At 40.9% G+C, this 22,772-nt stretch overlaps 1 protein-coding gene across 1 annotated transcript in view; it reads right to left on the reverse strand.

The window, feature by feature from the left end:
- The window catches only part of Pkhd1 (PKHD1 ciliary IPT domain containing fibrocystin/polyductin), a 463,409-nt gene that overhangs the window by 216,301 nt on the left and 224,336 nt on the right, over positions 1-22,772 (reverse strand). The window contains exon 47 of the mRNA XM_052192751.1: positions 22,006-22,252. Within this exon, the coding sequence (XP_052048711.1) occupies positions 22,006-22,252 (247 nt within the window). The remainder of the gene's footprint in view (positions 1-22,005; positions 22,253-22,772) is intronic.

Consider the following 22,772-nt stretch of genomic DNA (forward strand, 5'->3'; position numbering starts at 1 on the left):
AGTGAGTTTCCAAGGTGGGCCCGGGAAATAGCTCAGCAGTTAAGAGGGCTCCCTGCTCTTCTATAGGACCTGGGTTTGAAAATCAGGACCCAGAGGGCTGCTAACGGCTGCACGTAACTCCGGTTTCAGGGGCCTGGACTCCGTCTTGCAGAGACCATACACACTGCACAGATATACACGCAGGCAGAATGTACATATCTTTAAAATCAATGAATGAATAAAATCTAAACACAATTAATTCCACGGTAATTTCCCCGTTCGACATCTAAAGGCTTCCCCCTTCCGTTCTCTGAGTGAGTCCCTGCTGGTGATGCCAAGTGGTACGGAAGTGTTCACTATCTATGTAGGTCAAAGCAGCCCACTAGAAGATTGTCACCACAAGGCTTGTGTATATTACATGGCTGTGATAGAGCTAGGTAAGCAACAGTCGTATCTGAAACTACTAAGAAATGTCACTTTAATGAATCCATGTGGGCCGGAAAAAAACATAATTTAACAAATGTCCACAGTAAAAATTTAGTCATGTGGCAAGCTTGTTAACAACAAAAACAGTCATTATGAGTAGTTTGATATTCCCATAGGAGCTTTCAGGAGCCTAGAACCTTGATGTGTCGCAACTCTTCAGTACCCTTGTCCAACTGCCTAGGACAAACAGCTTCCGTGGTGTTACCTGGAGAGAAGAGCATGGCTTCTCTTCCAGGGTCTGGCCAACTGCACAGAATGCACTGCCATTGCTGCACCTTGATGTTCCTGGGTTTGCTTCTTTAAAGTCACAGATTGTACTAACCTTGAGTCAGACATGCTTCTTTCTTTCCCTTGGTGGGTTCCATGTCAGCCCAGGGTTCTATATACATTGGTGCTTTTTGTAGTCTTTACAAATGCACACTGGTTGAATAGGGCCTCCCAAAAGCAGTCTGTGACATCGTGCTATCGTTTAAAAGGGGTTGTTGGCAGAACTGCATTTCACCAAGTGAAGAAACTGAGGCAGATCATGGTAGCACCTAGATTACCTGATTCATTCGGTATAGCTCATCCCAGAAAGTGATTTTGAAGATTTTATTAGAACATAACATATATAGGCTAGAGAGATGGCTCAGCAGTTAAGAGCATTGACTGTTCTTTCAGGGGCCCTGAGTTCAATTCCCAGCAACCACATGGTGGCTTGCAACCATCTGTAACAGGATATGATTACTTCCTCTGGTATGTCTGAAAACAGCCACAGTGTACTTATACACATAAAATACATAAATAATTTTAAAAAAAAGAACATGAATATATTTAGTTGAACGCTAAGACTCAAAAATAAGGGGAAAAACTAAAAAATAAGGAAAGATTTTTAGATGATCAATAAATAGATGGCTGGTTTTTTCCCTTTATTTAGACTGAATGAGAAGTTTTCACAACATTTAGGTACAAGCAGATAATTCAGTTTTGAAAGTAAAGAAAAATGAGACAAGGTGGGTGTAGAGTTCCCACAGTAAAATGGTACTCGGATGTATTTAAACCAACTTTATAGCCCTGTGGTGTAAGATAAGTATGAAAAATCCGTGTGAGAGAGATAGTTCTCACTACACCAACAAACTTGCCATGATCTCCTAACTTTAAGTGAATCCAAACCTTTGCCTCCTAAGTGTTTGAAATGATGGGGAACTTCCCCCACACCTATAAGCAATGGGGAATATTCAATATCTGGGCAACCAGGATACTGAGGCAGAGGATCCCCTGGGCCACACAGAGAGATTCTGTTTATGCTGCACAGATAGTTTCGTCATCTTGATATGAGCTAGAGCCATCTGGAAAGATGGACATTGTGCATGCTTGTAATGACACCTACTTAAGATTGCTTTGTAGGGAAGTCTGCAGGACAATTTCTTGATTAATGATTGATGTGGAGGGCCCAGCTCATGATGGGTAGTATCACCTCTGAGAAAGTGGTCTTGAGGTGTTTGAGAAAGCAAACTTATCGAGACCTGAGAGCAAACCAGCAAGAGCACTTCTCCATGGCTTCTGCTTCAGTTCCTGCTTCCAGGTTCCTACCTTGACTTCCCTTTGTGACAGACTATGATAAGGCCATGTAAACCAAACAAACCCTTTATTCCCCAACATATTTTTGATCATGCTTTTTTAGCACAGCAACAAGAAGTAGACTGTTATATTTTTCAAATAAACAAATAGAAGAAAGTGCTTTTGCAAGTTAGATTAAAATGTAAAATACTAGATGCAAAATATAAATGTGACCTATATACATTAGTGTATGTGTAAGCTTGGATCTTACTAACTAGCACTTTAAATCTTGGCTTCCTTTCTTCCAGCATGGAGACAATATATCATTGATTCCTTACCACTTATGTGAATGCCTAGACTGTCAAATGAATCAGCCTTTTGGCATAGAGACAGAATTGTTATCTATAAAGTACACACTTGAGAATCTCACAATCCAGTTACAAAATAAAAGCACAAACATGTTTCATAAGGTTTCAGTAAGTTTGGGATTTTCTGATGGTCTGTCCTGGGTAGCTGTGATGTGTGTGTAGTTACAAGCTATTCAGAATATCTGGGAAGGCTATTTGTGATATTCTGACCTTTGCAAACATGGCTATAAGCTTTGGTGTTACAGAGCATTGACATAGAAATTTCTTGTGTTTTTAAACCTATTTTCTTTCCCCATTAGTGAAATAAAAAGGATCAAAAAATCATTTGCCGTTTGAAATAAAAGAACTATTCTGTCCCAGGATTTACCTATATAGTGTTACCTAGATCATTATAAACTCGAAGGAAGGGATTTTCTGTTTTGGGTTTTAGATATGTAGGGTTTATCTCATCAATTTCTCTTGGGATTTGTGTGACAACTGCTGGAGATGTCTTAGCTTAACTTTTTAGATTCAGAATGAACCTGAAGGAGGTTTGTTCCAACTTCAAATCCAATACCTAGTATCTCCCATAGCATTTCATCCTGTCCCTGTTCCCACTTAATAATGCATTCATGCTCCATTTGTAGATTTTATAGGTACAATCTTTAGTATTATTAGTGCTTGAGATAGGGTCTCATCACATAGCTAAGACTGACATCAAATGTACTTTTCAGGCCAGCTTTAAAATTTCAATCTCAGCCTTTCTACATCTAGGACTGCAGGTATGTGTGACCATACCCAGATAAAATGGTAGTATTTAGAAAAACCTTTAGAATGGAGCTATGAGTCCTAAGAGGGTACAGCATAATTTTTCCAACTAATACATTGAAAAATAAAAACATGCATCTAAGAAATGGATGTAGAATGAAAGTGATAGGAGAGATTAGTTTTTAATATGAAACATCAAGGAGATTGATGTATTGGCTCTAATGAAAACCATAGTCCACTTGGGATATTATTCTCCACAGCTCTTTTCCACACACATCTTTAACACCAAATCATTTGGCTTCTACAGGGACAGAAAGACGTTGAATGATGAACTATAGGACCTAACGCAGAAGAGAATAAATGAAATGACTGAACCTCTAATCACTGATTTGATGCACTAAATGAAATTTTCTTTCACACAATAACAATTCAAAAGATATCTTTTGAGTGAATGACCAAGTACTAAGTGTGTTAAAATGTGTTGACTGTGATATTTTTAGGCAATGAAGGCATCTATACAGAAAATCATACAAGTTGGGGGAGACTTCTAAGCTTGTTAGTCAAAGATTAGCAGTTGATTCTAAATTATTGGAATTTGTTGACTCCACTCAAAGCTATCTAACATTTACCAAAGTGGCTCATACACTTATATGTGGTGGTTGGAAATGCTCTTCATAGCATGAACAATGTGCTTGAAGTAAGTTATGAATTCTAAAGCTGCTGAGATCTTCATATGGACTGCTACCATTTCTATTCTACCCATGCTTTATCACTTGCACCACTTATAAAAACAGCTTAATTTTCTTCTGTAAATGTTCAATGACCTCCGAACATTTACTGGTCTTTGCTCCTGGAAGGGTTTCCTACTTCTGCTAACTTAGTACTTCAGAACTTATTCACTAAGACACCATCGTGGCCAGATCCTATAATCTGTGATCTTTTGTGAAATCCATGTGATTGCTGCCACCACCTAGGCTATCATGGGAATTTAAGCCCTCCTTATCTTCCAGAAGGCAGTCTTGAGTGGTGCTTGGCATCCAGACAGCCTGTGATATTCCCTGGAGCCTTCTCAGACTCATGACACTACTTGCCTAGGTCCCTTTAAGTTCCACCAATGTGTAGCAAAACTTGCTGAGGAGCTCCATATACAGAGCACAGTAAAGATACCAGGCTGTGTTTATAAATCTTGCTGAAGTCAAGTTCACCATTAATCTCCAAGCAGTAGGCTCTGCCTCTTGGCTTCATAAGTATCACCTAAGTTCCATAAGTCACTGCAGCAGCTACAACTCCCTAAAAACTATAAAAGAAACCACTATGGTGGTGTCCTCAATATGCTACAACAAGTACCTTTCCATCTCTCATTCTTTGTCCTGAGCAAACTCATCATATTGCCCTAGAGCTCTACCATGATCTTGATGAGATGTTGATGTTTGGGGACACATACCTTCATAGTCAAGCCAAAGCTGGAAATCTTGTATTATTATCTATCAACTTCCTCCTCATGATTCTTCCTTATGATAGTGACATGTCTTTGAGAGCCTCAACTTCCTTTTCTATAGGACTAAGTAATACTGGTATCATCGGTGATCTTGCAGTGCCAATAGCTTCTCTCCATAGATCAGAATACACAGTGGTTACTTTTCTCTTACTATGATAAAATATCATGATCAAGGCAGTTTATATAAGAAGGAGAAGGGGTTATATTTGCTTTTGGATCTAGAATGATGAGAGTCCATAGGGATAAGGAGGCCTGGTAGCAAGTATCAGGCGTGCTGGGATGAACAGAAGCTAAATTCTTCCATCTTCAAAAGCAAACTTCAAATACCACTAAGAAGCATTCTTCATTCAAGCTATGATAGCATCCCACCAGCTCGTTCTTATACCTGATTCTATGATCATTAGAAACAATACAAGCATAGCTGGTCTCCAGAAGGATATATCACATTACGCACAGGATTTTCAAAGATCTGAGCACTCAGTTCTTCGGTAGTATTGAACATAACCCCCTCTCTCTGACCTGAAGCTCCCTTCCCTCCAACCATTCCTGAATTTTGTTCTTTACTTTCAATGACCAGTCTCCAGTTTCCTGGAGAAGGCCAAATGCTCATTAACTTTTCTCCTGGTTTCCAGACTCTAGATGTTGCCATCCCCCACCTCTCCCCTAGCATTACCACAGCCGAGTCCCTGGAGCTGACAGAATAAGAAATGATCATTTGGTCATCTTAGGCCCTCCAGATCCTGCATATACACAGACCATATTGCTGGCCAGGCAGACTCAGAATTGTATCATGAAAGGAAATAGTTGATAGAGAGAAAGGTGGAACATGAATGAAGCTCAAGCTATCCAGGGACAATGGTCAGAAATTTAGGACTCAGGTTTGGCCACTAAAATTAGTATAAACTAATAAATGAAAAAATAAATGTACATGTCTCATTACCTTCTTAGTTAGCATTTATACCACCTTACTCCAGAGTTCCCAGGGACTAAACCACCAACCAAAGAATACACGTGGAGGGGCCCATGGCAACAGCCGCATATGTAGCAGAGGATGGCCTCTGGTATCAATGGGAAGGAAGGCCCTTGGTTCTGTGAAGTCTTGATGCCCCAGCTTAGGGGAATGCAAGAGGTGGTGAGGTGGGAGTGAATGGGCAGGTAGGCAAACCCCCTCATAGAAGTGGGGGGGGGAGATGGGTTAGGGGATTTGCAGAGGGGAAACTGGAAAGGGGGATAACATTTGAAATGTGAATACATAAAATAACCAATAAAAAATAAAAAAGTTATTTAAATCTCATCTTAATATATGTCAATATAATCATATATATATGTGTGTGTGTGTCAATATAATCAGAAAAATTATTTTTAATTCTCCAGATCAGGAATATGTTCCACCCCCCTTCCCAGTCATTTTGACTAGAACTAGTTATTTTTCAAGTTTCTTTCATTATCTTTTCTATTAGCCAACTGGGATGTTGATTTCTAGATTAGGTTCCTATGGGTGGCAATTTGCTTCAAAACAACAACAACAAAACAAACAAACAAACAAAAACCAAAAACAGGATATGTCCCCAGTTTCTAAGACTTTTATAAATATTTCTCCCTTCTAAATGTTGCCAAAACTCTGATAGCTTTAGTGAAATTCTACTTGTCTTAGGGTCCTTTGTGCCACTAGCTAGATATTTTTCTCTTCCATCAGCACACAATGACATTGTAGTAGCCACTCAGTCAACTAGAGACCCTCAATAGCTCATGGTATAATTCTAAACTGACTGTCTTCTTACCACTTTCTGCCAAGTGGGCTCTTGCTGTGGAGCCCTGAGTCTATCAAACCTCTCTCATCCATCTCAACCATTCAGGAGGTAGTTTCCTAGGCAGCCATGAAAGCCAACTTTCTGGAGTGTAAATAAGGAAACAGATACTAAGCCTGGCTTCATCACAGCTGGTGGCAGAGTCATAGTGCACATTCTAAAAAAGCAAATCAAAATGTAAAAGGCTCATCTCCCTGCAGGTAAGATTGACCACTGCAAGCAGCTAAAACTTAGAAGGCAGAATAAGTCTTATCCTTCTAGGCCAGACACCAGCACTAACAGTGGTGGGCTTCTCCGAAAGGCACCAAGAGAACATCAAGAGTCAAAGAACACCATGAAGGGAATTTACCAACCATAATTACTACAATCTTTGCTTGCCCTAAATAGCCACCAATTTCCCTGTGCCCTAAATAGCCACCAATCTCCCTCTCTTTACTGTTAATGAAGCAAAGGAGCACAAAAGTATTTCTAATTTGGAGGAGCCAAGGGAGTCTGCATGGGCCATTAGCAGCAGAGAGCTTCATTACTAGGGGAAGAAGTCTCTCCCTGAACTTCGTATGGCTTTATGTGCAAGAAATCAGGAGGCAACCAGTCAATTTTAAATGTTAACCCTTACATTCCCATGGGCAACCGTTCCTACATACTCTCAGAAACACAAAAGGACTCTGAGCCTCAAATGGCGGCGCATTTTCTTTCATCATGAAATTGTCTTGTCTCATGGGGTGCTCTGTTAAAGAAATGAATGATACACAATGAAACGTAGTTATAGCTCCTCCCACTTCCTGTCCAATTTCTCCCATACCTCCCTCAACATTTTCCTTTCCCAACTACACGTATTTTTATTGGGATAGTGGTCACCGACTAATTGGGCTCAGTTAGTTTTGCACATGAGTGCATAGGTATAAAGCCATCCACTACAGCATGAGAATACTACCAACAGCTCTATCCTCCAAAAAGAATGACTCTTTTAAAATAATTCTATCTATCTATCTATCTATCTATCTATCTATCTATCTATCTATCTATCTATCTATCTAATGTGTGGTATTTGTGTGTATAGAGGTCTCCCTTCATGTATACATGTGAACAATATCAGTATCCTGCCCTTGGAGGCACAAAAAAGGCATTGGATCCCCTGGGACTAGAGAAACTCATAGTTGTAAGCTACCGTATATGTGCAGAGGACTGAATCCAGTTCCTTTGGAAGAACAACCACTGCTCTTAATCATGAGACAACTTTATAACTACAGGAATGATTATTAATTAAATGATATTATTCATTAGAATAATAATGTACTTTTTGCTAAAACTTCCAAATAGGCATAGCAATTTACCATCCTAGTTGCTTAATAATGGCAAAATACTGTATAGAACAGTTGGATGTACAGTGTCCACAAAGGATTTGTTCAACCATCAAACAACCAGTGAGAAGAAGCACTAATTCCCTGGCTCCTGTTTATCATTAGCTTGAATTTCCTGAGGGTCCATATCTCTACATATTAACAAAAACACTGCATTAAACTCCAAATATTATCAAATCTGAACAACTGAGAAATAAAACCTCTATAATTACCCATTTCCTAAGCCAGATATATAATAGTCAGCCACAAATGTTGCTCCAAGCCACTCCTGGATATTTATACTTGCACATATTTTTAACTGAACAAAACAGGACAAAATCAAATTTTTGAGTAGAGCCAACAAATCTTGGTGGCATGCCTTTCCATGAGCATTCTTCAAAGTTGTCCTGAACTCAAAACGCTCCACATTGTTAGCTTATCTGCAGACCTGGCACCATCCCCTATATGATGCTATTTTATTCAGTTATTCATTTTTCCACTGGAAAGGGAGAGGTTAAGAAGCAGAAAGTGCCTCAGAAACATTTACATATTCTACCTTCTGAGCAAGGCAACAAGAAACCTAAAGAAAGGAAGAAAGATAACGTTCAGTCTTTCATAAACATTACAATATTAAGGGACTGTAGAGAGTCAGAACATTTGATAGAATCGCTCTGGGTTTCTGAAGAGCACAGCTTGCTAACTGTCCTCCACGCCTTTTCAAATGCCTGTTTCTGTCTATATGTAGACTTAGCTAAGGTGCAAACTCATTGTAGAGGAATGAGAGTAACAACTTCTCAGTTCCCCCAAAGGGGCCATCTACTGCTGTGCAACAAACCTAACTTGAGATAAAATACTACTTGTTGCATATTCTGTTTTAGTCTGTGAAGAATGATGATCTTTACCCATCATGCTACTGGGGTTGTACTTTTTACACCATGTTATCCCTTCTGCAGACCTTATTAACCTAGCTAGAAAGCCTCCTCTAGAAAGAATGCATTCTTAGAACGATGCAACTACTTAGCAAGATTATTGAAAAATAATTGTGCATTTACTAGATAAGAAGACAGGATAAGATCTGTCTTCTCTCTTATGTCTAGACACCTGATACTGGATACAACTCACTGACAGCAGCTCATAAGAACCTATTGGTCTTATGAACTGTAAGTTCAACATCTTTTTATGACTTCAAATAAATCAAATAACACTCTGTGTTCATCAAATTTTTCAGCAGAGCCAACAAATCTTGGTGGCATGCAAATGCTACCCATCAAGGCTTTTTATTCCAGAATGTTAGTTGAACATTTACTGATGCACAAACACATATTGATATACTCTTTTATTACTCATTAAACTCAATGATCAAATAGTGTCGCTATTGGTGTTCGGCAGTTGGGAGTTCACTGGGATTTTTAGATGATTTTCTGTTTTGCTTCTGTAACCTCAGTAGCAAAAGAGGATAATACATCTTGAAATCATCCTGTCTCACAGGGTGTTTTGTTAAAGGACCAAATGATACTATTAGTGATGCTATGCCTATTTATCCCTGGGAAGGAGAGTTAGGTGATTATTAGACGAAAAGCTAGGCCAGAATTTCCATTTGAACTCTTCTTTACTTTTGCATTCACATAGGCAGGGGGTGCCTCATACTTTGAACGCTAACACATTAAGAGCAGTTGCATAGGTAAAAACTGAACGCAAGCACGACAGGAGAGGGTATTAAGCAAGATCTAAGAATCAAGGTGATCAACAAGAACATTAACCTTTCGTTTCCCAGAAGGGAAAGGGGAGAATCAGAGGACACAAGGGCATGCTGAATCAAAGATAAGGTTACAAATGGCTCCAGATTCTGTGGCCTCTGGGGGATTCTACTGGATTAGCATAATGCCATATGATTATTGGAAATTATCCCCCTTTCTTCAGGAATTAGATTGTTACATCTGAGCACATGTGATGTGGCATATTTTTTTCATGAATGTAGAAACCTACAGTGCTCACTTCGATTACAGAATGCCTACATGTTGTTTGCAAAATAACAGACACTGCACAGACATGTTTAAAGTGGGACTTATTGAATACTTGCTATATGGCTGGCAGTGACCTTGTGACGTAAATACCATTACGCTCATTGTACTGATGTAAGAAATGAAGTAAGTCTTGCTGAAAAGAACCGACATAGGAAACAGAGAAGTCTTTGCCCACTGATTGATTCCCAGCTGCCCCTGCACACGCCAGTGGATGTGGAATACAGGCATCTATCCTGGACACACTTCATGTGCAGCCTAAAAAACCTAGGCAGATGGGTTGGCCAGCCTATATTTTTCAACCTTTTATATCACCCCACCTCCCATCCATTTGCTAACTAGAAGACAGACTCAAGGCCTGGTTTGTTGAATATCTAAATAAACCTAAGACAACTGAAAAGTCTGTATGCTACGTTAGGCCAAAAACTAAACACAGATGTAATTCCTAGATGATAGCAATGAGGGTTAAATTCTCCTCGTCCCTCGTCACATTCTTCCCTACCACAATAAAGTCTGTGTATGATCAGAGAAAGGACGCATTGGCAAATGTTAGCAACATATTGGAGTGGAGGTGCAGTGAAGAAAAAAATTAAATGTTAAAATATATACTCTAATTAACTCATAGCCCCAGGATAGCAAAATACTACAAGAAACTATGAAAGGATATTAAGTTTTATATGATTTTAGAAATTTTGAAAATAAGGACAGAGGATAACATGTTAATCCCTAGATCTTCTGAAGAAAAAGTAAATGTCACCAAAACGTCATGGACATAAAGAATGGAAAATAATAGTGTGAGAGGAGCATTTGGAGGTGACAAGTTTTGTTTTGTTTTGTTTTTTTAATTTATATAAAACCAATTCAAGTCAATGTGTGCTCGTTGTTATATTAGCACCATAAGACAAAACAGCAAACAAAACCACCCTGTTACCCTCCTTAACATCTGCAAAGGAAAGCAGCTTATAAAACTGTGCAGGAGTTATGAGTATTGATCAGAGGAAGTCTAAAGAGCCAGCACACAGCAGGGATAACAAAGTGCGCAAGATGCTCAGGGAAGCTCATCAAAGAACATCACCTCCATGCTGAGCTCACAGAAGCTGAACCTTATGAGCAGAAACAGGCAAAGGAGGAACTGTGGGATGGAGGGCTGGGGGAATACGGCGGTGCCAGGACCTTATGCAAGTGGCAGGCCTTAAAGGGATGGAGGGGGATTGCCCCATGAAGTACATTTTAAGAAAGGGCAAGAAGGGAAAGGCTAGGTCTATGCTGGTTAGAGCATCAGCAAGTGGCAAGCCAAGATACGTGTGTGATCACACTGGTAAAAGATAGCTTAAAGCCAGCCTGGAGGATGGGTTAGCCAAGGGAAAGACTCAAGATGGATTTCTTTTAGAAACAAACCTCTGCAAACCAGTCAGATTTGAAATCTAAGTATTCAGAAGGCAGGGCAATGGCTAACAGCTTGAAGGCAACCTGGGGTAGGCAAGCGAGTTCCAGGACAGAGGAGACTGGAGAATGAAACAATGAAATGCAACAAACACAAGACAAAATGGGGGGGGGGGCGGTGCTGGGAGGTGAGTGGAATAAAGTGAAGAGAAAGGAGGGGAGGGGAAGGGAGGGGAGAGGAGGGGAGAGGAGAGGAGAGGAGAGGAGGGGAGGGGAGGGGAGAGGAGGGCAGAGGAGGAGAGAGGAGGGGACAGGAGGGGAGAGGAGGAGATAGGAGGGGAGAGGAGGGGAGAGGAGGGGAGAGGAGGGGAGGGGAGGGAAGAAGAAAGGAAGGGAGGGGAGGGGAGAAGAAAGGAAGGGAGGAGAGAGAAGGGGAAGAGGAGGGGAGAGAAAGGGAAGAGGAGGGGAGGGGAGGGCCGGGGAGGTGAAGGGTAGGGAGAGAAGGGGAGAAGAAAAGGTCAGAGGGGAGGGGAAAGAAGGGAGAGGAGGGGAAGGGAGAGGACAGGAAGGGAGGGGAGGAGAGGAGAGGAGAGTCAGTGTTTATACCAATAAATGTTTTGAAAATTAGGTGTCTATTCCATCATCCTAAATGTGTTCATAATAATATGATGTAGTTTGTGTTGCCTGTGTAATTTCAGATCATGTATTGATTACTTGTTTTACTCTTTCTGCTTAGGATTGCTAGGATTGCTTTGGCTTTCTGGGTTCTCTCTCTCTCTCTCTCTCTCTCTCTCTCTCTCTCTCTCTCTCTGTCTGTCTCGCTCATGTGTGTGTCTGTTTCTGTGTGTCACTCTGTCTCTGCTTGTTTCTCTGTCTCTATCTCTCTCCTCCCAGTGTTTGTATATGAATTTTAGTATCTTTTTCTACTTCCACTAAGAAGATGGGTGAATGTTAAATGGGCAGAATCAGACATTGTGGGGGGAGAGATGGAGGGAGAGAATTGGGAGGAGAAATTTGGGGCAGGCAATGTGGAACCCTAGTGCAATGGAAACTATATGGAATCTATGAGAATCACCCTAGTAAAGTCTCCTAGTAATGGGGGATATAGAGTCTGAACTGGACATCTGCTATAACCAGGCAAGTCTCCTAGCAGTAGGACTGGGATATCAAACCAGCCATAAAACCTTCTGCCTACAATCTGTCCCACAGGCAAAGTTCACTGTAGTAGTGATGGCACACAACTCTTGAGAATGGCCAACCAATGACTGGCCCAACTTGTGACCCATGCCAGTAGAGGGAACCCATGCCCAACACTGCCTGAATGGCCAAGAAGCACAAGTAGGACAACCAAAGATCCAGGATAGAACCCAACACAACTAGCAATTTAAAAAGTTAACAAAATGATTCCTAATGATATTCTGATATACTCACAGATTGGTGTCTAGCCCAATCATCATCAGAAAAGTCATATCCCAAGCTCAGCAACTGATGCAAGCAGATGCTGAGATGATAGTCAAATACTAGGTGGAACCAGGGAAACTCCATAGAAGACTTAAAGGAAGTATTGTAGGAACCAGAGGGGGTCAAGAACACAAGAACACAGCAAACAGAATTAACTAAGCAGCACTCATAGGATCTCATGGAGACCGAAGAGATAATCATAAACCCTGTATGGGTCTATACAGGTCCTCTGCATATTCATTATGGTTGTGTAGCTTAATGTTCTTGTGATACTTCTAACAGTGGGAGTGAAGACTGTTTCTGACTCTTTTTGCCTGAACTTGGGGTCAGTTTCCTCCTACTGGGTTGCCTCACACAGCCTTGATTTGAGATATATGCTGAGTCTTACTGTAACTTGTTATGTTGTGTTCCATTGGTGTCCCTGGGAGGCCTGCTCTTTTCTGAAGGGAAACAGAGGAAAAATGGATCCAGCCTTGATATGAGGGTTTGTGTGTAGTCTTAGTGTATCTTGTTATTCCATGTTTGATTGATATCCCTGAGAGGATGATGTTTTCTGAAGGGATGTGGAGGAAGGGGTACATCTGGGACAGAAGGGAGGTGAAGGAGGGACTGGCATAAATGGACAGAGGGGAAACTGTGGTGGGAATGGAATGTATGAGAGAAAAATAAACAGAGAATAAATTTAAATGGCGATTATGTCGAATCTGTACTTCACTTTTCGTAATATCACCACTTAGACAATATTAATTCTGTCACTACATAGGCATGGAAGTTATTTTCCTCTCCTAGGTTCTTCAGGTCTTTCTTCAGTGTCTTACACTTTTTACTGTCAAGATCTTTTACTTTTTTTGTTAGATATAGTTCTAGGAATGACACTTGTTTTTCTTGATTTCTTTCTTTAAACATTTGCTGAAAATAACCCTGAGATTTCACCTTACACCAGTCAGAATGGCTAAGATTAAAAATTCAGGAGATAGCCGGTGTTGGCAAGGACGTAGAGAAAGAGGAACACTCCTCCACTGCTGGTGGGGTTGCAAATTGGTACAACCACTCTGGAAATCAGTCTGGTGGTTCCTCAGAAAACTGGGCACATCACTTCTGGAGGATCCTGCTATACCATTCTTGGGCATATACCCAGAGGATTCCCCAGCAGGTAATAAGGACACATGCTCCACTATGTTCATAGCAGCCCTATTTATAATAGCCAGAACCTGGAAAGAACCCAAGTATCCCTCAACGGAAGAATGGATGCAAAAAAATGTGGTATATATACACAATGGAGTACTATTCAGCCATTAGAAACAATGAATTCATGAAATTCTTAGACAAATGGATGGAGCTGGAGAACATCATACTAAGTGAGGTAACCCAGACTCAAAAGGTGAATCATGGTATGCACTCACTGATAAGTGGATATTAACCTAGAAAATTGAAATGCCCAAAACAAAATCTACATATCAAATGATGTCCAAGAAGAATGGAGGAGGGGTCCCCGGTTCTGGAAAGACTCAGTGAGGCAGTATAGGGGAATACCAGAACAGGGAAGTGGGAAGGGGTGGATGGGAGAACAGTGGTGAGGAAGAGGGCCCATGAGACTTTCACTGAATGGGGGACCAGAAAAGGGGAAATCATTTGAAATGTAAATAAAAAATACATTGAATAAAAAAAAAATAAGCAAAAAAAAAAAGTTTGCTGAAATGTCCTACAGGAAAGAGAGGGACCTTGTAGAGTCCGCCTTCAGTAGAAAGGCCATCAAGTGGAGGGATGGGGTTGCCATCCCACAGTCAAAACTCTGGCCCACAATTGTTCCTGTCTGAAAGAACTACAGGAACAAAAATGGAGAAGAGACTGAAGGAAAGAAGGTCCAATGACTGGTCCAAATTGGGATCCAGCTCTCAAGGGGAGAATCCAAGGCCTGACACTGTTACTGATGCTTTGGTGTGCTTACAAACAGAAGCCTAGCACCATTGCCCTCTGAGAGGTCCAACAAGCATCCAAAAGATCCAGATGCAGATATTTACACCCAACCAATGGACCAAAATCAAGTGTTTGAATTAGAGAAGAACTGGAAGAAGCTGAGGAGGAGCGCAAGCCCATAGGAAGACCAGCAATCTCAACTGACCTGGAGCCCTGAGATCTCTCAGTCACTGAGCCACCAACCAGATAGTATACACCAGCTGATATGAGGCCCCCAACACATATACAGCAGAGGACTACCTGGTTTGGACTCAGTGAAAGAAGTTGCGCCTAACCCTCAACTTGAGGCACCAGGGAATGGGGAAGACTGATGGGGTGAGGGTATGGGGACATCCTCTTAGAGACTGAGGAGGGAGGAGGAGGTATGAGATGAGGAACAGTTCGAGGGCAGACTGGGAGAGGGATAAAGACTAGACTGTAAAGAAAGATTATATTATTATTATTATTATTATTATTAAAAGTAAATTTTTTATGAGGTCTATGTTTTTTTCTGCCAGAGTCTGTAGAGACCTTTAAGTAGAAACTCATGCCATTTGCAAATAGAGGTCGTTTCAAGTTTTTTATTCCTGTTTGTATAACTTTTCTTTCTTTATTTTCTCTTGTCCAAGTTCTCTGGCTATGATTTTCATCAAGATACTGAGGGAACAAAACCACATCATTTCACTTCTAATTTCAGAAATATTGATTTAGGCATTACCATTTAGGATAATGTTGGCTACAAGTCTGTCATGTGAATTATGTTAAAACATGCTTCTTCTGTTTAATAAATTTTTCAAATTTTTCATTATAAAAAATACTGAACTCTGACAAAGACATCATCTGCATGGAATATGATGAGCATGTGACTTCTGTACACACTTCATTTCTTCATCAAGTGGTGCTACTCATTCTGGATATTCACATGTAGGAAAGCAAAACTAGATCCATATGTCTAGTCCAGCAAAAAAAGTAAGTCAAAATAGATTACACAAGGAAAGAAGAAAGGAAAGAAGGAGGAAAGAGGGAAGGAGGGAGGAAGGAAGGGAGGAAGGGAGGAAGGAAGGAAGGAAGGAAGGAAGGAAGGAAGGAAGGAAGGAAGGAAGGAAGGAAGGAAAGAAGGAAGGAAGGAAAGAAGGAAGGAAGGAAGGAAGGGAAGAAGGGCAAAAGAAAAATTATCAGAGTAAAGATATAGCCTGTAATCAGTCAGGGAGCTTGCTAGATAAAGTGTAGGCAAGGCATTGATATTTAGATTATACAAAGAATTTTTAATACTAGGAATAGAAATGAAAACAAAACATTTAACAGAAAAGTAGACCAAATAACTAAAAACACTGTTCTCAGAAAAAGAAATACCAATGTCCAATAAAAATGTGAAAAAAGCATTTAATAGCCTCAGTCACGAGGCTAACACAAATTAAAAGCACTCTGAGATCTCATCTTACAAAAATCAGAATAGCTGTCATCCATACAACAAACAAGAGTAAGTATAAGTGAGTTGGGAAGAAAAACTTTATCACTGCTGGTGGGAACGTTAAACTGGTATTTAGCTATGGAAGTCACTGTGGAAGTTCCTTACACAAACAAAAACACGGCTACCATATATGTGATCTAACTATATCACTCCAGGATTTACATACAAGGGACTATAAACCTTAATTCCAGAGACACTTGAGTGCCCATGTTTATGGATATAATAGTCCCATTAGCTGAGAAACTGAATCAACCTAGATTCCTATCTAAAGATGAATGAGTAAATAAAAGGTACTACATATAATGGGATTTTACTCAGCTGTAAGAAAAAATAAAATCATAATAGTTTCAGGAAATGAATGAAACTACGGATCATTTAAGTAAAATAAGATTGACTTAGGACAAGCCCCACAGATTTATTCCACATGCAGAATCTAAATGTGTGTGTATGTGTGTGAGTATGTGTGTGTGTGTGTGTGTGTGTGTGTGTGTGTGTGTGTGTGTGTGAAAGAGAGAGAGAGAGAGAGAGAGAGAGAGAGAGAGAGAGAGACAGAGACAGAGACAGAGACAGAGACAGAGAGAGAGAAAAAACAGTATGTTTGCATGTATACATGTATAGGAGGGTGAGCGCATCTGTCTTATAAAACTAGAAAAGAATAAAATCAAAGATAAAATGGGCAGGAGGGTGAGAGGAAAAAAAGAGAACATAATTATATTCTTGTGACTTGAAAACCAAAGGGTATATGGCAGCTTGACTGAGAATGACCACCAAGGGAACAAACATATATTGTAACACCTGGTCCTCAGTTGGTGGAATGGTTTGGAAAGGATTAGTAGGTATGGTCTTGCTACAGAAAGAGTGTCACTAAGGGTGGGCTTTGGAGTTTCAAAAGCCCTGGTAGGTTCCTGGGTGTATTTTCCTACCTTGTGCTTGTGGGTCAAGGTATAAACTCTAAGCTACCACTTGAATGCCATGCCTGCTTGCCTGCTGCCATGCTTCCTGCCAGGATGGTCCCAGACTCTAGCCCTATGAAGCCATAGGCCACAAATGAATTCCTTCTTTTTTTATACATTTGCTTTGGTCATGGCGTCTAAGCAAAGCAATAGAAGAGTAACTAAGACAGCTTGGCTATCTGGAATAAAGAAAGGGACCAACACCAGGGTGGGAGGGTATTAGAGTTGACAGTGGGTATGGGGGATGAATAAATGCAAATTATAAGTACATACATACATGGAAAGTCATAGCAAACCATTATTTTATATTATACTTAATTTTAAATACAAGGAGGATAAAGAAGGAAGCAGGAAGTGGGGGAGGAAACAAAGGACAGAGGAGGAAGAGAGATCTAAAGAAGTTAACAGAGAGAAGGAAGGAATAGAGAGAAAGAGGGAGGATGGAGAGGGTAGGTGGAGGGATGGAGGGAAGGAGGGGAAGGAGGAAGACAGATGATATGAAGAAAGGAAGCAGAGCAGGAAGGAACCGGTAATCAATTAAGAGGACAAAATAAATAAAAAGATAATGTGGAAGAAGCTGAGGAGGAAGCTGAGGAGGAAGGCGACCCCGTAGGAAGACCAGCAGTCTCAATTAACCCGAGATCTCTCAAACACTGACCCACCAAACAGGAAGTGTACACCAGCTAACATGAGGTCCCCAACATATATACAACAGAGGAATGCTTGGTCTGGCCTCAGTCAAAGAAGATGCACTTAACCCTTGAGAAACTTGGGGCCCCAGGGAGTGAGGAGGTCTTGTAGGGAGTGGAGTGGGCACATCCTCTTGGAGACAGGGGAGGAGGAAATGTTAGAATGCAGACCAGAAGGGTGGATAACAACTGTACTGTAAAAGAAAATGTTTAAAAGAAATATAAAAAAGGTGTGTGTGGGGGGGGTCTCCAGGGGTGGGGGGTTGGTTAAGATAAGCACTTGCCTTGGTGAGGTTCTAAACACCTGGGGAGGACCAGGTCTATAGAGCAAAGGCATTAATCCATAGTCACAGTGTTTGAAATGGATGTGAAAAATACTACTGGATATACTGAATGTTGCTTAGTAAAAATATAAGCAGCCCACAAACACCTATCACAGATTTCTCTCTCATTTAAAATTTTACAGTAGCTACACTTAAAAAAATAAAATGAAAGAATCACTGGACTTTATTTCAACCAGAGTAAGTCAATATATACCCACAGCTTTTCAGCTTCACCAGTAATAGCAAATTGTTAAGCCATGTCATATGATTTTTTTCATAGTATCTACAGAAATATGGCATATAATTTGTCCTTACAGCACATCCCAACTTATACTAGCTGCATTCCATGTGTCCAGTTGATACATTTGCCTAGCAGCTACTGTATCAACCAATGCACAATGAAGCACAGTAGTACAGTTGAACTACAGGAAAAGCTTGGGAATCATCACTGAATGTGAAAATGCCATGAGCGGCTTGGGAAGCATCTGTGTGTTTGTAGGAGAAGGAAGGTTCACAGATCCTCCAGAGACACCAGCACTTAACAGAGAAAATGGTGTGATGGATGACACCAAGGAAACAGTGTTTTCCAGACACAGCAAGGCAGGTGCAGAAGAACTCACAGAGACTATGTCAGCATGCATGAGATTTGTGTAAGTTCAAGCCAGACAAAATGGCATCATGAAATAGGGGCAGTGGGCATTAATTTCACTCCTAGCTGAGGAGCTATTAGCAGTGGGTTAATATTTAGCAAGGGAAAGCAAGTTTATTCAATGGAGCGACTCCTGTTATGTCTCTAAGACACCTCCATCCCCAGGAGGAGAAAGCCAGCACAAACTGAACTCAATGGGGGAGGGGGATGGAAATGATGGGAGAGGAGGGGTAAAGATAATCAAAACATATTGAATGAAATTCTCAAAGAATAAATAAAAAATTAAAAATAGACCTAGATGCACACTCACACACAAACACATACTATAGACAGCATTATATGTATTCTGTGTAATTATATAGAGACAGAAAATTATTTATATAAATCTAAGCACAGGGGGAGAAAGCAGGGTATAGGAGCCAAGATGCCTCAGCAGGTAATGGTGCCTCCTAACAATCCCCCTAAGAACATCTAAGTCCAATTCTAGGAACTTTCATGGTAGGAAATTCTCCTCTGACCTCTATACAGATACCATGGCATGCACATGTGTGCCCTGCCACACACAATGAATAAGTCAAAATGTGGCTGAAAGGTTTAAAAAGAAAACTCCCACAACTCTGTGAGTCCTTTTATCACTATAGGACCACGGGAAAGGAATGGTACTGACTTCAAGAGTCTACGAGAAGGTCATGACTTAAGGTCATCATGGCGGGGCTTCCTTGAAGAACTTGGCTAGAAGCAGGAGCTTGGGACTGCACACTTTTCCATGGCACAGCCAGGAAAATGAACCTTAGTGCCACTTAACCAACGCTGAACTTGGCTCTGCCTCGCGGGCTGCAGCGTTTGTTCTTTCCTTAGATATTGGGTATTACGGCCAACTTCACTCACTTCTATAAAGCGAACTGCTACTGTTGAGTCACAGAGCGCCTGAGAAACCTCTGCCACAGATGTGGGCTTCCAGTCAAGTACAAATAAAACAGCGAGAGACAAGATCCTTAGGTCACTAATGTCAAACAAGGAACTTATGTTAGTGGAAGGGAGTCAGAGATGGGGCCTAACAGAAAAGACACCACATTGCAAGTATTGGATGTTAGCAAATGGGAGGAGGCAAGAGGGGGCTTTGTTTGTGCGGATAGAGAGAGCCTCGCTCTGTGCCCTCTGGGGACCGCTTGCTGAGAGAAGGGAGTAACAGACAAAGTAGAGACAGCAGAGCTTGCCCCGGGGTAAATAGCACAACAAATTAATCCTTTCTCCATGAAACACAACAAAGTTTGTATCTAAGCTGAATTCAAATTGCTCATTAGCACTGACATGTTCCTAATGAGGTTATAATGCTCTGGGACAAAGATCAAGCCACCAAACACAAAGAGGGAGGGGTAGAAACGCAGAGTGTATAATTAGAAGGACCTGGGAGCAAGGCTGCCCAAAGGTTCCTTTGTATCACCTGGGCTCTCCCATTCAGGACATCTGAGGTCCACGCAGGCGGAAAGTCTGCATTTCAAGTTTTGTAGAAAGTCTACATTTCAAGTAACCTGATGCTATTCCTGTGTGCTAGCCTATACACTGCCCTGAACTGCTGGGTCTCACAGCTCACATAGCCCAACAACCCTCTTCTAGTTAGAGCACAAGAGCTAAACCACCTCCAGGAGCATGCAGGGGGCCCTCTGAGGACTACTGTGATTTTTGTGACAGCTGAGCATTTGTGTGTAGACCTGGCAGTTGACTTGAAATTTTGAAAGAGAAGGGCAAAAAATCTTGGCTTTTGTGGTACTAAAGAGATTTCCAGGACATGGGGTTTTATATTTTAAAATTGTGGGGGTGCATTAAAATAAAGCAAGGTGTCTACTCCACCCTACTAGGAGTCTTTGGGGTCTACTTAGAAAATTACATTAGCACTGTCTTCTACCTCATCAGAACCAGACTAGAAAGATCATGGCCTGTTTCTGCAGCAAAGAGCTGCACAGTCTGGGAGATCTCCAGAAACAGATAAGGTGACAAGGATGAAGATTTTTCACAGAGCTTTCACTACCAGAGTGCTCCAAACAGACACACACACACACACACACAAGAAACCACCTAAGCAAGCCTTAAAGCAAACCATTTAAAAGGAGTTTGACAATGCCCAAAGACAAATATCATAAATGTGCATGATGTTCCCCTTAACTGTACAAATCTCTTATTGTCATCATGTAGGGGGAAAATCATATTAGAAAGAAAGCAGTAACTTTCATAGATTCCGCGAACCTGCCTTAAAAGAGGCCTTTGTTAGAAGCACAACGGTGATAATGAAAATCAGGCTACATTCCTGAGTATGAAGACAAAAGTTACCCTCCGCACAACCAGAATCAGAAAGGAAAATCTCTTCCTCTGTAACTCTTACATTACTCTTGGGTTTTGGGCTCTTTACTAGTAAGAAAATAATGAGTACTTTGAAAAGCGGAGAGAGAAAATATTTGGACTATTCAAAGATCACTCAATTTTTAAGTCAAGAAGATGCAGTTCTCTGCACACTTGGTAAGCAGCTAGTGCAGCCCTGGCCTCTGAGAGTCTCCCCCATCCAGAGTTTACTGGCTCAAACAAGTTGCCAATGTGGTCTGACGGAATTACTTGGCTTAATATTCATGGAGTCAGGACACTTAAAGGGAGGAAATAAGTGTGTCTAAATATATACAATGCATTTGAAATAGGTAAAGGAGAGAACCCCAGACACTCAGCAATCATTACCTGGAAATTAAAGAGGGCAGAAGCAATCCTATTATGCATTATAAACAGCCCAGCTGCTGACTTAATGGTACCTTGAGTAGCACAACCAAGGAGTGCTTGCTCCAATATTAATAGGAAAGGTATTGTACGGATCCAATAGTTCATGAAATTAACAAGGAAAATGAGCTAGAGTCAGGCAACCTGGCACGTAAGAGAAGGCATCAGCAATTGCTCCCCCGAAGCACACTGAGCACTTAAAAGAGCTTGGGAAAGCACATGTATATAAATGAGAATGGCATTATTGGATTTTTTTAAATAATACTCTTCATTTGCATACATTTCAAATATTTTGTTGGTCATGAGTCTCTTAAAGAAGAAGCTGTTAACTTGAAATGTCAAGAAGGGGTCATGGGCTGTGACATCTGAGCCGAAGATATTGACAGCTGTCATTTGCGTCAGCCTAAAAACCACCATAAGTTCATGACATCACAGTGGCCCACATTAGTCTCACTTCCCTTTTAAAGAAGTAGATGTTCCAAAGTAACAGAAAACAGTTTTCCTTCTACAAGCTTGGGCCTGTCTGCATGGCATGCACGTGGATAAGCTATGAAATGTAGCTGATTCTACTTACAAACCAATAGACATTCGATGGAAGAGAACAGCATCCCCACAGACGCTGCCGGAGACAGTCTGGCTGAAGCTTGCATTGGCCAAGCACGTGTCTGAGAGGGTTTCCATAGAAGCAAGAACATGAGATCCCTCCTTCCCAGACAGGGACCCATCTAAGTCTTCCAAAACTGCGGCATGAGGAAATGGAAATGCTACTAAATTTGAAGAGTTTATAAACTTTAATTGCCTGGTCTTCACAGTAAATCCACCTGCAAATTAGAAGACAGATTGTTACACATGGCGTGAGTCTGTTATTACAAAAGGCAACCAAAAATCACAAGATTCTGTTCAGTACTTTCTCTAGAACATTTTATAATTGTATAGCTTATTCAGCTATCCACTCAAAAAAAAAAAAAAAAAAAAAAAAAAGGAGCACAAGTGTTCCCTTATGTCAGGATATATGTGTGGTACAGATATTGAGGTCCAAGAAGAGCATGGCCAGACCCAGTTCAGTTCATTTTGTAGAGCAGTGATTTTGTAGCAGGGGTTATTTTGGTTATTTTATTCCACAAGAGACATTTGACATTCATTTGAGTCCTTATGGGTTGTCACAACTGTCATCTTGCTGGTGCTACTGACAAAGGGAGAATATGACCAAGCAATGATGTTAATTTTTCTACAATGAATAGAATGTTTTCTAAATAATGGAACAAGCATACCAAGTGGGAGGGACACTCCTCTATTAAACAGAAACAGCAAGCACTGGTTCTCTAAACACAGAAGGTGTTA

Source organism: Apodemus sylvaticus, chromosome 9 (genome assembly GCF_947179515.1).
Source record: "Apodemus sylvaticus chromosome 9, mApoSyl1.1, whole genome shotgun sequence".
Lineage (NCBI taxonomy): Eukaryota > Metazoa > Chordata > Mammalia > Rodentia > Muridae > Apodemus > Apodemus sylvaticus.